The 12,736-nt window shown below is 42.4% G+C and overlaps 1 protein-coding gene across 3 annotated transcripts in view; it reads right to left on the bottom strand.

Annotated features, from left to right (window-relative positions):
- The window catches only part of PIK3CG (phosphatidylinositol-4,5-bisphosphate 3-kinase catalytic subunit gamma), a 43,809-nt gene extending 36,376 nt beyond the window's left edge, over window positions 1–7,433 (bottom strand). The window contains exons 1-3 of one of the 3 annotated variants that reach the window (XM_023183073.1): window positions 7,320–7,433; window positions 3,124–5,130; window positions 81–146 (exon numbers count right to left, since the gene is read on the bottom strand). In XM_023183073.1, the coding sequence (XP_023038841.1) occupies window positions 81–146; window positions 3,124–5,118 (2,061 nt within the window). In that variant the 5' untranslated portion in view covers window positions 5,119–5,130; window positions 7,320–7,433. Of the gene's footprint in view, window positions 1–80; window positions 147–3,123; window positions 5,131–6,889; window positions 7,216–7,243 lie in introns of those variants that run through there. The other 2 variants (XM_023183072.2, XM_023183074.1) reach the window with 2 other exon arrangements.
- Window positions 7,434–12,736: the final 5,303 nt, after the last annotated feature.

The following is a 12,736-nucleotide window of genomic DNA, read 5'->3' as shown; positions in this document are numbered from 1 at the left end:
TTATGACTAATGCTTTAGGTCTACCAGTCAATTCTTGGCAACTTAAAATTTCATGCTATTATCAAAATGGAAGTACTTACTCTTAATCCACGCTTCAGCAGAAATCTGGCAAGGGCGCTATCATGGTATGGTTCAAATTTCACTGCCTAAAGGAAGAACACATTGGCATTTGTAGGACTGTACTCTATGTTGTTGAATCAGGGAAAAGGAAATGGAGAACTGGTGCTCTGCTTTAGTGGGACTTCATGGCTAGAAAGATGAAAATCTTAACAGTCTCTTAAGTTTAATTCTGTCTTTTAGAGGACACTTAGGACCAGACTGAACCACTTGACTTAAGATCATAGAGCAACTGATGACATAACTGGGATTAGAGGCTGAAACTCTTGACTCACAGTCATGTGCTGTTGATAAATTCAAAGATGAAGACGTGAGGGAATTTGCTCTAATTAGGTCTTACTGGTTTTGTTGGAGGGGTATGGGGAAAGATGGAGACACTGTAACAAATCTATAAAGTGGAAGATAAGAGAGGATGTGAGAAAGAAAATGGACAGTGGACATATAGTATAATACACATAAGGAGAAAAATATTTGTTAGATGAAAAGATCCTAAAAGCCCTATAGCCTCTCTTTTTGGCATCTTACTGGCAAGTCACTGAACTGTCTCACAAGTTCTTAACTACAAGTAAACAGTGGATCTAGATCAATCCACATAGAGCAATCACTACCCCCTGCCACACTGTGGTGTGTACAGAGCTTTCTGTCCAAAAGTCCCTGATTTTACGTTTTCTTAGGTATAATTTGATCTTCTTTTTTGGTGTTTAGTAATTTTCATATCACTTAGCTAATGTTAGAGAATATTGACTTAGTATAGCTCTATTACTGAAGAGGAAGAACTGGTAAAATGTGAAAAACACAATTAAATCTTGTGAGTGCATGGGTATTTGTTTCATTGTTCTCTGTGCTTTTCCGTAAGTTTGAAATAGTTCATAACTTTAAAAGCAGCAACACTAACATTGTTCAGATTATTATAAAAGCATATACAAAGTTAGAGAATAGATATCATATGTAAACATGAAGAGAGACCTAATATTAAATATCTCAGAGCATGCACTTTATGAATAGAAACGGTGTATCCTTTTCTCCTAAGGAATGGAAGAAATTCCCATTCTAGTTTATATTTTAGGAACTGGAGGCTTCTTGGAAGGATTTACAATTCTTCCTCTGGTTTTCCAGTTTGGACATGATCAGTAGTGACTTCATCATGTTTCAATTATACAAGTTTTTACAAAAATGCTTTTCAAAGTTATGGTCAAATGGGTGCCACTGTAGCTGCATCAAAGGCCTTAATTCTGAGAATGTGGTCTTTTAGCTACCAGTACTCATTTTCGCAATGTTTTAAGTTTCTAACCCAGATGTGAGTCTTTCTGACCTTCTTCAGGTTTCACTTCTGTAAAGTCAGCGCAGATCTCAACTAGGAGACCATTTTGATCAGGAATGAGTCATTTAGCTATAGCTGAAAATGTCTCAAGTAGTTTTACAAATGACTACTCTTCTTCAGATTTAAGACCACAAATTCAATGTTAATATTATGTATTGACCTCTTCCATTTAACACATTTCTAAAAAGATTATTCATTTTCCAGCTCTTTAAAGTTTACTTGTGAACATGACAATGAAAAATAATTCGTGTTAGCCTTAGGATTTGCAACAGAGCTCATTCAAGTTTGTTTCATGTTGTTTTTCTTATGGAGAGCTAGAAAACTGAAGACAATTTAATTATTCTAAAATTCTTTAGTGTTATACAAATATCTGAACTAGTGAAAAAACTACTGAATATATTTAACAGATGAAAACAAAGCCAAATGTAATGTTTTAAGTATCTGACTAACAGGAAGATGAAGATTGACAGTTAAAGTTGAGGCTATCCAAAATGCTTATCAGAAAACTCCAGAACTTCCTATAAATACAGATAGTGATTAGACAGTTTAGTGTGTAATATTTAGCCTGGCTACTCCTAAAGATCTCAGGTCAAACGTCACTTGCTCAGAACTGTCCCTGGGTCCCTTAATCAAAATTAAGTGTCCCTTGGACCCCTGGACTGTTTTCTCATAATATGGTATAATTTTCCCAAAAGTATTTGTCACAATTTGGTATTAAACATCTGTTTGTGTGTCTACTCATTTAATGCCAGTCTTCTCAGTACATGTTGAATTAATGAATGAATAGGTCTGTGCTCTAAAATAGCATTTCTATTCAAATTCCTTTACTTCCTTTCCCTTGTCAAGCAGTACAATATAAGTTGAGAACTGCTAAAGTGAGCAGGGGAACTCTTCCCCCTTCTTTCTTTAACTTCTTAGCTAAACCTTAGAAAAATCACTTGTCCTCTCAGGACCCCAAGGAACATCATGAGAAACGGAGTAGGAATACATACAGTCCTGTACCTATTTGCAGAGAGGAGCTTTCAAGATTCTACCCAGATATGAGATATTATTCTGTGAACTGTAATAGACATAGACAGAGAGTAAGACCTTTTATCTCTAGTCCCAGAATCCTGACACCAGACTGACGAAGGATATGGTGGTGGATTTGTGAAGGGTTTCGGGTAGTGAAAAGAGCACGATTTGGAGGCAGACCTCCTGGGTTTGAATTCTGGTCTGCCTCTTTCAAAGTATGTGATCTTGGGCACATTACTTAGCCTCTTTGTACCTCAGTTTCCTCATGTACAAAGTGCAAATGTTAATTTGACCTACACATAGTTATTGAAAGAGTTAAATGAGATAATACACTGAAAGCATGTCAGTCACTTGGAGCCTTGGCACAAGGAAGCATTAAGTGGAATCTATCATTAAAATAATAAATGAGAACAAAGTATTCCCATAGGGCCAATTCTCCTAAAAACGTGAAGTACTAATGTCTGCAAAACGCTTGTCGGCAAACCCTCCAAGACAGTAAAAATGTACATGGAACAGTTTACTACTTTTTGAGGTGGCTTCATCAGATCTACTTTGGCCGATGATGAAGCTCTGAACAAAGGGCATTTGATGACAACTGAATGGGGTGCCTGTGCATATGCAAATAAATTCCTTTGGAGAAGGCTTCCATCGATAACACCAACATCCCCTACCTGCACCAACTGTAGAAGGTAATGCAGAACATCATCGTCCTCCAAGCTCTCCAGTTTCTGAACTGCAATGGCTCTTACATTTTCATCTGAGAAGTTGCAGTCCAGGAGCTGCATTGTTAACCCAACATCCAAAGCACTTTGATCCCAGACTTCCCTTCTGGCCAACAGTTGGTATGTTTTGGCCACAATTTCTTGCTGTCCCCATTTCACTGAACTAAATAGCTTAGGATATGCTTTTGGGTGCTTAAGGCTTTCATATCTAAAGTGCCAGAGCAATTCTTTGTCCTCTGCTGTGAGAGGGTTAAGTGGATCAGTGGCTATGATCGCCTCCAATTGCTTGCGAAGCTGATTGGGCATTTCTGCTCGAACCCGGTCCCCTTCTGGGTCAGGGGTGGGCTGATGCTTAGGCAGGGCTATCGGGTGGCAGTAATTGTCCAGAAGAATGGAGATGGACATTGAGTTCTCCTTGTCTGGGTTAGTTGCAGACGTGAGTTTGTCAGCATTGAAGCTTCCTTGGTCTTCTCCCTTCCCGGATATCTGCCACATGTGGAGAACGTATTCTCCACGGCGCAGAAGGAACCGGTGGTCTATCAGCAGCAGGTTCACATAATAGAGAAGCTGAACTTTGCCCTTGGACTCAGAACTGGGAGACTCTGCAGAGGCCTTGCTGGACACTGCTGGAGCTTTACCACAGTAGATCTGGAGGTTCAGTAGAGCTCCTTTGGGCAAGTCTTTGATTTTGATACTGAACTCAAGCCACACATTCCAGAGCACCTCCTCTGTGAAGGGTTTGGGGCTGGTTCTCCTTTGGCAAAGGACTTGCTGCCCATGCTGGATGTTTGCCTCTACAAAAACTGTGAGGTCGGTGTTCCGGGGCAGGACAGGAATATCAATGCCTCTGATCTTGACCCTGAACTTGCGGTCACAGTCCCACAGGGACACGGTGAACACACTCTCGTGGTCCTTGCCCTGGATGGTCAGCTGCTCATGGTAGCCGGTGACTCCCGTGCAGTCATCCACCAGCGGCCACTCTTCCTTCCTTACCTCGTCTAGGGCCGGGTCTGGAGGCGTGTCCAGTACCAGGTGAATTTCTTCTCCGTTCTTGAGGCAGTGCCTCACCCACTGGAAGTTTTTGATGGGCGTTTCGCCCACCAGGTACTCATCCCGGCCACAGACGCGCAGCACAAAATCCTGTTCGCTTTGGCTTTCAGGAATATCCATCAGAGATTTCTTCTTGGCCATCTTAGTGAAGAAGCTCTGCAGGATGGTGCCAGGGGTGTCATCGGGCGAGACCTTAATGGTCTGGCTGGTGGTGCTGCGGTGAATGACGATGAAGATGCAGTTGTTGGCAATCTTCTTCCACAGGTACTCTGGGAGGGGCTTGGACGTCACCCAGGGGTGCATGGCGTAGAGCCTGGGGTCGCGACTGGCCACCTCTGCCATGCGCGGCGTCACCAGGCCGCGGCGCGTGAACTCCAGCTCGTCGTCGTGCACGTTGCTGACGTCGGTGACATCATAGCCAATCAGCGCGGTGAGCTGCCGCTGGAAGGCTAGCGACTCCTCAGACGGCGGGCGCCGCTGCACCAGGTGGATCTGGCCTGGGCTCCGGTGAGTGGCCTTCCAGTAGCGCAGGCAGTCCAGAGTCTGCACCACCTGGTACTTGTCGTAGATCTCGTACCACTGCCCCTTCTTCTGGTAGAGCAGGAGGAAGTGGTCCGGGCCCAGTCGGTGGTAGAAGTCCGACGCCACGCTGGTCTCCAGCGCTCGCAGCCACACCTGGGCCTTCATCTGCTCCACGTTGCCGTGGCCCGCCACGTGCAGCAGCGCCGTTTCGGGGCTCTTGCATTTGCGCTGGCTGGTGGGCAGCACGAACTCGATGGGGATGAGCTCCATGGAGGACAGGCTGGCCGCAGCACTGCGCGGCTTCATCCTCCGGCGCCTACGGCAGTTGTCCTCTCTCAGCACCACGGGCTGTTCATAGTTCTCCAGCTCCATGCCCTACGCCACCTGGGAGCGGAGGGACACAGGGATTTGTCACAAGAAAGGCACTTTCCCTTTATATTTTCTGGTGAGATGAGGAAAGAGGAGGTATAGGCGGCGTACATGCGTGCAGGGACCCAGAGGGACCAAGTATTTTAAACTGGAAGCACTACAGCCCTTCAGAGCATGGGCTTTGGAGTAGGGCCCGTGAGTCCTGGTCCAGCCACTTACTTTCTGGGTGATTTGGGCTGTTTAATCTCTGATCCTGTTTCTCATCTCTCAGACGGGTTAGTAATGAATGTCCCAGAGGGAGAGTTAAATAATACTTGTTCAATATGGGTGACGGGTATATGGGGGCTTATTGGTCGTTCTACTTCTGTATACTTTGAAAATTTTAAAGAGGTGGGTAAAACACTCAGCCAGCACAGTGCATGACACATTATAATGGCTCAGAATGGAAATTGCTCTTAAACATACTGAAACATATAGATGACTAAAATAGTACAGTTAAGGATCAAGTCCTAGTTTACAAGGTGCAACATGAGATGCCAAAAACCTCACTTTGAAAACAGGCCTTTAACTTACTTCCTCTTTGTTCAGTCTCACACTTCTTGGAACCCAGACACCTCACCCAACCTTGCCTCACGTTGTCTGTTTTCAAACTGCCTGGACCCGGGATCTACTCCCTAATAAATTTCCTGTCACTTGGTTTCATTTTTTTTTTCTTTCTAATTAGGAAAGCAAGTCATTTTATTCGTAAAGCTAAAACATGTCGGAATTAGTAAAGTTACAGTCAAAACCATTTGCAGATACGTAAAATTTTGAATCACTGAATTTGTCAGCATTGTGGCTGTCATTGCTGTATTAGGTCAGTATCTTAGAAGAGTCACCCAAGGCTGTACTCTCCCAATAGGAACATGTGGGTAATTTTAACATTGTTTAATTAATTAATTTAAATTAATTTGATCTGTCTCTGCTTAATAGTGGAAGAGCCACAGGATGGAAGGCAGGATTTCTGAACTCCAGTGACCTTCTGTTTAGACCCCCAATCATTTAACTTCTTTTTTGCTCTAATATTTTCATTTTTATAACACAAATTCACAGATTTATTCTCATTAACTTACTCTTTCCACAGAATTCAATAAGTACCTACCCTTCACAAAGCACTTAAGTATAAATGGAACATACTGCAATATGAAATCCTTCAAATAATAATTGAAATTTGAAATGTATTAACACTGAAAGATTAATAGGTATTTGCTTTTAATATTTAGTATCACTACATTGTAATACATTATATTCTAAACAAGAATCAATCACTGAAACAAAAAAGTTTCAGAAAATATCATTTACTCTCTTAAATAACTAATGTTAGACTCAAAACTGCATTATTTCTTTAAGAAATAGTGGAGCATTTGATGTGTACCAAAAAGGAGAGCTTGATAAAAAGATAAGAAAGACACATTTCATTTGATCCAAACTTATGTTCAAATCTTGGCTTAACTTTTAAAGCCAATATTCCCTCTCTTAAAAATATGAAGTTATACTTAGTAACTGAAACCAACTGTCCCAAAGAACTGTCTCTTGTGGCTTAAAACATTCATTTTGGTCTTTTGCTACATTATAGAATAACTAACAAGAGAACTGTAAGATACATTGATGTTGACACTAACTTGAAATAAAACATGTCCAAATTTAGGCAGCATATAAATACACAGCTATAACTTCTGCCTCAGTGATACCGAACGATCTTATAAGATGCAGAGGAAAACAAGCTAATACTCACTGGTTTCCTTCATGGCTGAGGCTATGACACTTTCCCCTTTTATGAGAAGATGTTGGAAACACAGTAAGTACAGTAATCTTGAAGTATGCACTTGTAGGAATATGAAGCCTGGCCACCGTGCCCTCCCTTTTCCTCCCAAAACAAAAACAAAAATCTGATGCACCTGCAAAACTATTGCCGGAACCTTGTGAATATCCACAATACAGGTTGGACTAGACAATGAAACACAGACATTCGGTGGTAGTATCATCTCGAGAACCGACAACAGTTCCAGATAAAAATAATCTAGCCAAGGAGGAAGTGCCACTATTCCGAGTCAGACCCAACAGAGCAAAAAATAGAAGGAAGCAATACCTGATAAAGCAGCGGAGGCGATGATGCTGAAGGATCATTTGTTTAATTTTTAAAAACAAAACAAATTCAGACCTACCCAGTGTGCCTCTAAATTCTTCCGCTTTTCTGGGGCTCCCTTCATATCCAGATGCGGAGGAAGTGTTGCAGTTACCAGGAAGGAAGTTTTAACCAAGTTGATTATACGTGTGATTGCTCATTTTAAAAGTGTCAGAAATGCATTTCCTGTTTTAGCATAGAGAGGGAGGGTAAGAGTATGAGACTAAGCAATGTTTACCATGGTTTTTCTTTCTTTCTTTTTTTCTCTTTGAACTAATTTTTCAAAAATTGTGATACTGAGACAAAATGACATAAATCCAAACCAAAATTACCCATTATGAGATATAAACATATGAAATATCTTTGTAGCTAGTTCTAAGTAAAAGAAAAGGATTAAGAGCCACAGTATTAAGTGTCCTATTAAGAAGACTTTTACCAGTCAAATTAAACTCATTTCCCTCCTGGGAATTCAAAAGAATCCTTGTTCGTACACACTAACAGGAGTGGGGAAAGAGAAACGTAGTCATCTTGAGGACTAAGTTATCCAGCTGAAAATTTTTAAAGGCATGGTCTCGGAGCTCACTTCCTTAGCTTGGTGAGAGCTTTGTCTATTTTTTCAGAGCATTTGGGGCCTAAAATATCACTGGCTCAAGCTGAAAGCACTGCAGCATGTGCATGTGTGTGTATATAAATGTGACATGCTGCAGCAAGTAACCCTTCAAATAATGGTTGAAATGCTAAAAGTATTAAAATTGAAAGATGAATAAAAAGGTATTTTGATTTTAATACTTAGTACCACCACATTGTAATACATTATATTCCAAACAAGGATCAACTACTGAAACAAAAATTAATGATTCAGAAAATATCCTGTGTTGAGGATGGAGCCTTATTGTCAGCAATGATTGATTAATTGACTGTAGACAAAAGAGAAGGAGGTTGCTTGGTATCGTGGGGACATTGGGGAGCTGAATGCTGTTACAGCATCAGGCAGAGTCCATCCTGGGAGTTGGCTCCTGATGCCTGTGGGAGTAGAGAATGCATAGAAAAGCCATCCTAAATCATTTTTAGAGTAGCTTTGTATCTTCCAGGTGACCTCAGTTCTTTCCAGAACCTCCAAGCATCCTGAACCCGATGCTCCATCTCCTCCATCTCCGAGTTCCCTGTGCGAGAGTTCATCCTCCAACCGGGGTGTTCAGGGACTCCAGCTGAGCTTCAAGGGCAGCAGATAGAATGGAGGTGGCCTCACAAGTCTCTTGGAAGTATATAATTAAGAGTTCCTCTGAATTACTCTGATACCGAGATAAATGATTGATTTGACTTATCTCCTTTTACATATGCCCCTTGGATTTTAACTTTTAAATAGAACTCTAATAGTTGACATCAGCAGGCAAATAATTTAATTCAAAGGCTGCCTCCTAAATAGTTAGAGGGGGCTTATCAGCTTCCCAAAGTATATTCCTATGTAGGAATACTCCCTTAGGAGGCTGGCAGCTTTAGAAGCATCAAGGCTGGCCTTCTTGGTTGGTCCTGAGGGAAAATCAAAACACTGCAGCCACCAAGCCATGATGTGAGAGCTTGACAAGCTGTGTTTTACCCAGAGTGTGTGGGAGGGTTCCTGGGGGTGGATGGAGTGGGAGGAGGTTTGAGGGTGGGAGGGCTGACCTCAAAGGGACCATGAGCTTGGCCAGCTCTGTTCCCCGGACCATTCAACACATCCCTTCCCTGTTCTGGCTCAGTCACTTCCAGGGGGCCAGGTCCCAATCTGGCACTACATATGCACACGCACACCCCACATTATTCCGGAAACACGAGAGTCAGCCTCTTGGCCCTGCCTGCTTCTGAAGGAACTAGTCAGCTAAGTTTGATTAGGCAAAGGATTTTCTGTTCTATGACTAAATTTGCAAATACGTGAGGTTTATTGGTGGCTTGAGATTAAAAGTACCCTGTTCTTCCGCAAGTCTTAATATAGCCACTAAAATTTGACAATCTGTAGTAAATGCTCCCAGGCAGAAGTAATGGCAAAGATTTCCTTCCTCTGTGGATACTTCCTCCATGCAGAGGCATCCTTTATGAGTAAGAATATTTTATATCCCCAGAATATTTAGAAGACCTTCAGTCCTCATTAATGTCCTGTTTTAATAAAATACTATTTTTCCCTTCTGTGAATCTGTAGACATACAAATCATTTTGACTGGGGGGGGGGGGGGGGGAACACAATCAAAGGCTCAGACCTTCAATATCACATCAGTGATCACAGCAATGACAAGATAGAACAGTTTAGAAAATAACACAGTAGGAAGTATCGGTGATCAATAGACATTAAAAATTAATTATTTGTTATGAGGAAGGCTCTTTGCAAAGGCCTTCAGAGAGATTATTTATGGTCTGCTTGGAGAGACAGAGCATGCAGAGGAAAGAATAACATGTGCGATGTCTTAGCATATGCAGTCCAAGCAGTTTAACTGTGTGATGTAACTTTCATTATGCAAGCCAACGGTTTACTGGAGGAGCTCACTTTGGGTGGGATTTGAAAATTTTTGTTTTAAATATGCAGGGGAAGGTCCAGGATTCCAGGAAGAGGATTCACAGGGGCAAGTCCTCAAGCCAGAAGGCATCTGTGGGACAGTGAACAGATCAGTTCACTGAAATGGAGAGTTTGCAAAAGACAGCAGTGAGAGAGACGGGGAGAAACATGGCAAGACAAATGTGTGCTTCCCACATGTATTTCACGTCTTGGCACATGTAAATAATGGTGACATGTGTATGACACACTGGGGTGAACTGAGGAAGCTCCTCAAAGCATGAGACAATGGGTGCATCCCCAAATCCCTCACCGCTTTGGGCATACTGGCTGGGAACTCTGTTATTGGTTATTTACTGTTGGAGTATCTATGTCCACTCAGACTTGAGGGAATCTTGCATCTTGAAAAAACATGATCATCTTTTCATGTATTTTTTTAACTCAGTTTCAGATGGTTTATACATTGTGATAAAAGGCAGTTTAATCTAATCTAACAGTTTAGTTCACTTTCATACCTTGCTTTATTGTCTGAGCACAAAGGCAAACCTTTATGAAGCTGTGCCTGATATTTTTTGGTCTGTATTTGATTAAGATTTAAGAGAAGCATCCTGGTATTGTAGAAACACAGGCTGGGTGTGGTAGCTCACGCCTGTAATCCCAGCACTTTTGGAGGCTGAGGTGGGCGGATCACGAGGTCAGGAGATTGAGACCATCCTGGCTAACATGGTGAAACCCTGTCTCTACTAAAAATACAAACAAATTAGCCGGGTGTGGTGGCGGGCACCTTTACTCCCAGCTACTTGGGAGGCTGAAGCAGGAGAATGGTGTGAACCTGGGAGGCGGAGCTTGCAGTGAGCCAAGGTCGCACCACTGTACTCCAACCTGGGCAACAGAGTGAGACTCCATCTCAAAAAAAAAAAAAGAAAAAAAAAAAAAAAAGAAAGAAACACACTCATTCATGAGACCTAGGTTTATTCCTGCACATTCTTTAGGCCTCATATATGCCCCTTCATTTTTTTGGGCTTCCTAATCTACCAAAGGATAACAACTACCCTACATATTTCATAGGGAGTTGTTATAATACTCAATTTTCAATGGAACAAAAATTAGTCTCACTGTACTATGTTGGATATTGTGTTAGATGACTCTAGAAGATACAGAATTCCGGGTATCAAACACCAACGTGACACACAGAGGAAGAAAAGTCCATGCCATCTTGTGTGTTTCTTTTTCATAGAGAGGAAGATTTTCCCAAAGGTCTTCTGGATTCCCTTATGTCTCTGGCCAGAACTGTGGCAAGGGCCCGTCGATACCTCAGCCAATCAATAGGAAAGGGGATAGAATTATGTGAATGGTTTAAGCTACTCAGGATTTGCCCCTTGAGTTCCTGGCTGGCTAGAGAGTGGTGGACACCAGAACCAAATGTCAGGGTTCTGACTATAAGGACAAATGGCATTAGGGAGGATTGTAGGAGACTGTACCAGTCTTGATGCCATTAGGAATCTAGGCTATTATTATGCCATGTGGGTGGAGGGGAGCCACTTCAGGTTCTGAGAAAAGAAGCTGTGGGAAATCAGTCACAGGCAACACAACTCCATGGACCTACAGCCAGATCTAGGTCCCTATGGGACCTTCCACTTCATTCTCCATTCTTAGTATCAGAAACTGACTATTGAGCACATTTTTCTGTTTCCTTGTTTAGTTAAACTTTGCCAATACATAGTAGTAAGCACTGCACAAATTTCTGGAAAAGATTTTTCTATAAGTTGGTTTTTCAAAATCCAAAATCCTTTGCATGATACTTTATTTTTATTTTATTTTTTATTTTTGATACAGAGTCTAACTCTGTCTCCCAGGCTGGAGTGCAGTGGTGTGATCTCAACTCCCTGCAACCTCCACTTGCCGGGTTCAAGTGATTCTCCTGCCTTAGCCTCCTGAGTAGCTGGGATTATAGGCATGCACCATCACGCCTGACTAATTTTTGTATTTTTAGCAGAGACTGGGTTTCACCATATTGGCCAGCCTCTTGAACTTCTGACCTCAAGTGGTCTACCTGCCACAGCCTTCAAAGTGCTGGGAGTACAGGTGTGAGCCACCACACCAGGCCTACATAATACTTCAGACCTTTTATGATTTATCCCTTATCAACTGTCCTTAAGTCTCTCTTCCAGATTCTCCTCTTCCAAGTCCCTTCCGTGATTGAATTCCACCAATTTCTGCTCTCATACCTTCTGTGTTCCACCACACCTCTGTGCCCCTGTGTACCACTCCCTGTGTCCTATCCCCTCCCGTCGTTCTCTCTCCTCTCTCTCCCCCTTCTCTCATCCCCTCAGCCATTTGACCAGCTCCGGCTTTATTGGTATTCAGAGTGAGTAACCTCCTCTGAGAGGGCTTTCTGGTCAGGAAAGCATAGGGTTAGGGAAGCTTTCTCCTAGTAGAAACCACCACAATAACAATATCACCACCAACAAGCAGAAACCCTTTTTTAGGGAAGGGTCTCACTCTGTCGCCCAGGCTGGAGTGCAGTAGTGCAATCTCAGCTCACTGCAGCCTTAACCTCCCAGGCTCAAGTGATCCTCCCATCTCAGCCTCCCGAGTAGCTGGAACTACAGGTGTGAGCCTTCACACTCACCTAATTTTTTGTATATTTAGTAGAGACAAGGTATTGCCATGTTGCCCTGGCTGGTCTGGAATGCCTGGGTTCAAGTCATCTGCCTGCCTTGGCCTCCCAAAGTGTTGCAATTACAGGCTTTAACCACTGTGCCTGGCTCACAAACTCTTTTATGGCACTTTCTTTGAGTCTTACATTGATCTAAGAACTTTAGTACATTCATTCATTTAATCCTCACATCCTTCCAAGGAGAGAGGCACTCATATTGTCTCCATTTACAGGTGCTAAAAGCAAGGCACAGAGAAGTTGAATGACTTGCCCT

Source organism: Piliocolobus tephrosceles, chromosome 8 (genome assembly GCF_002776525.5).
Source record: "Piliocolobus tephrosceles isolate RC106 chromosome 8, ASM277652v3, whole genome shotgun sequence".
Lineage (NCBI taxonomy): Eukaryota > Metazoa > Chordata > Mammalia > Primates > Cercopithecidae > Piliocolobus > Piliocolobus tephrosceles.
Note: the sequence above shows the minus strand (reverse complement) of the source record. Positions and strands in the feature narration are given on the sequence as shown.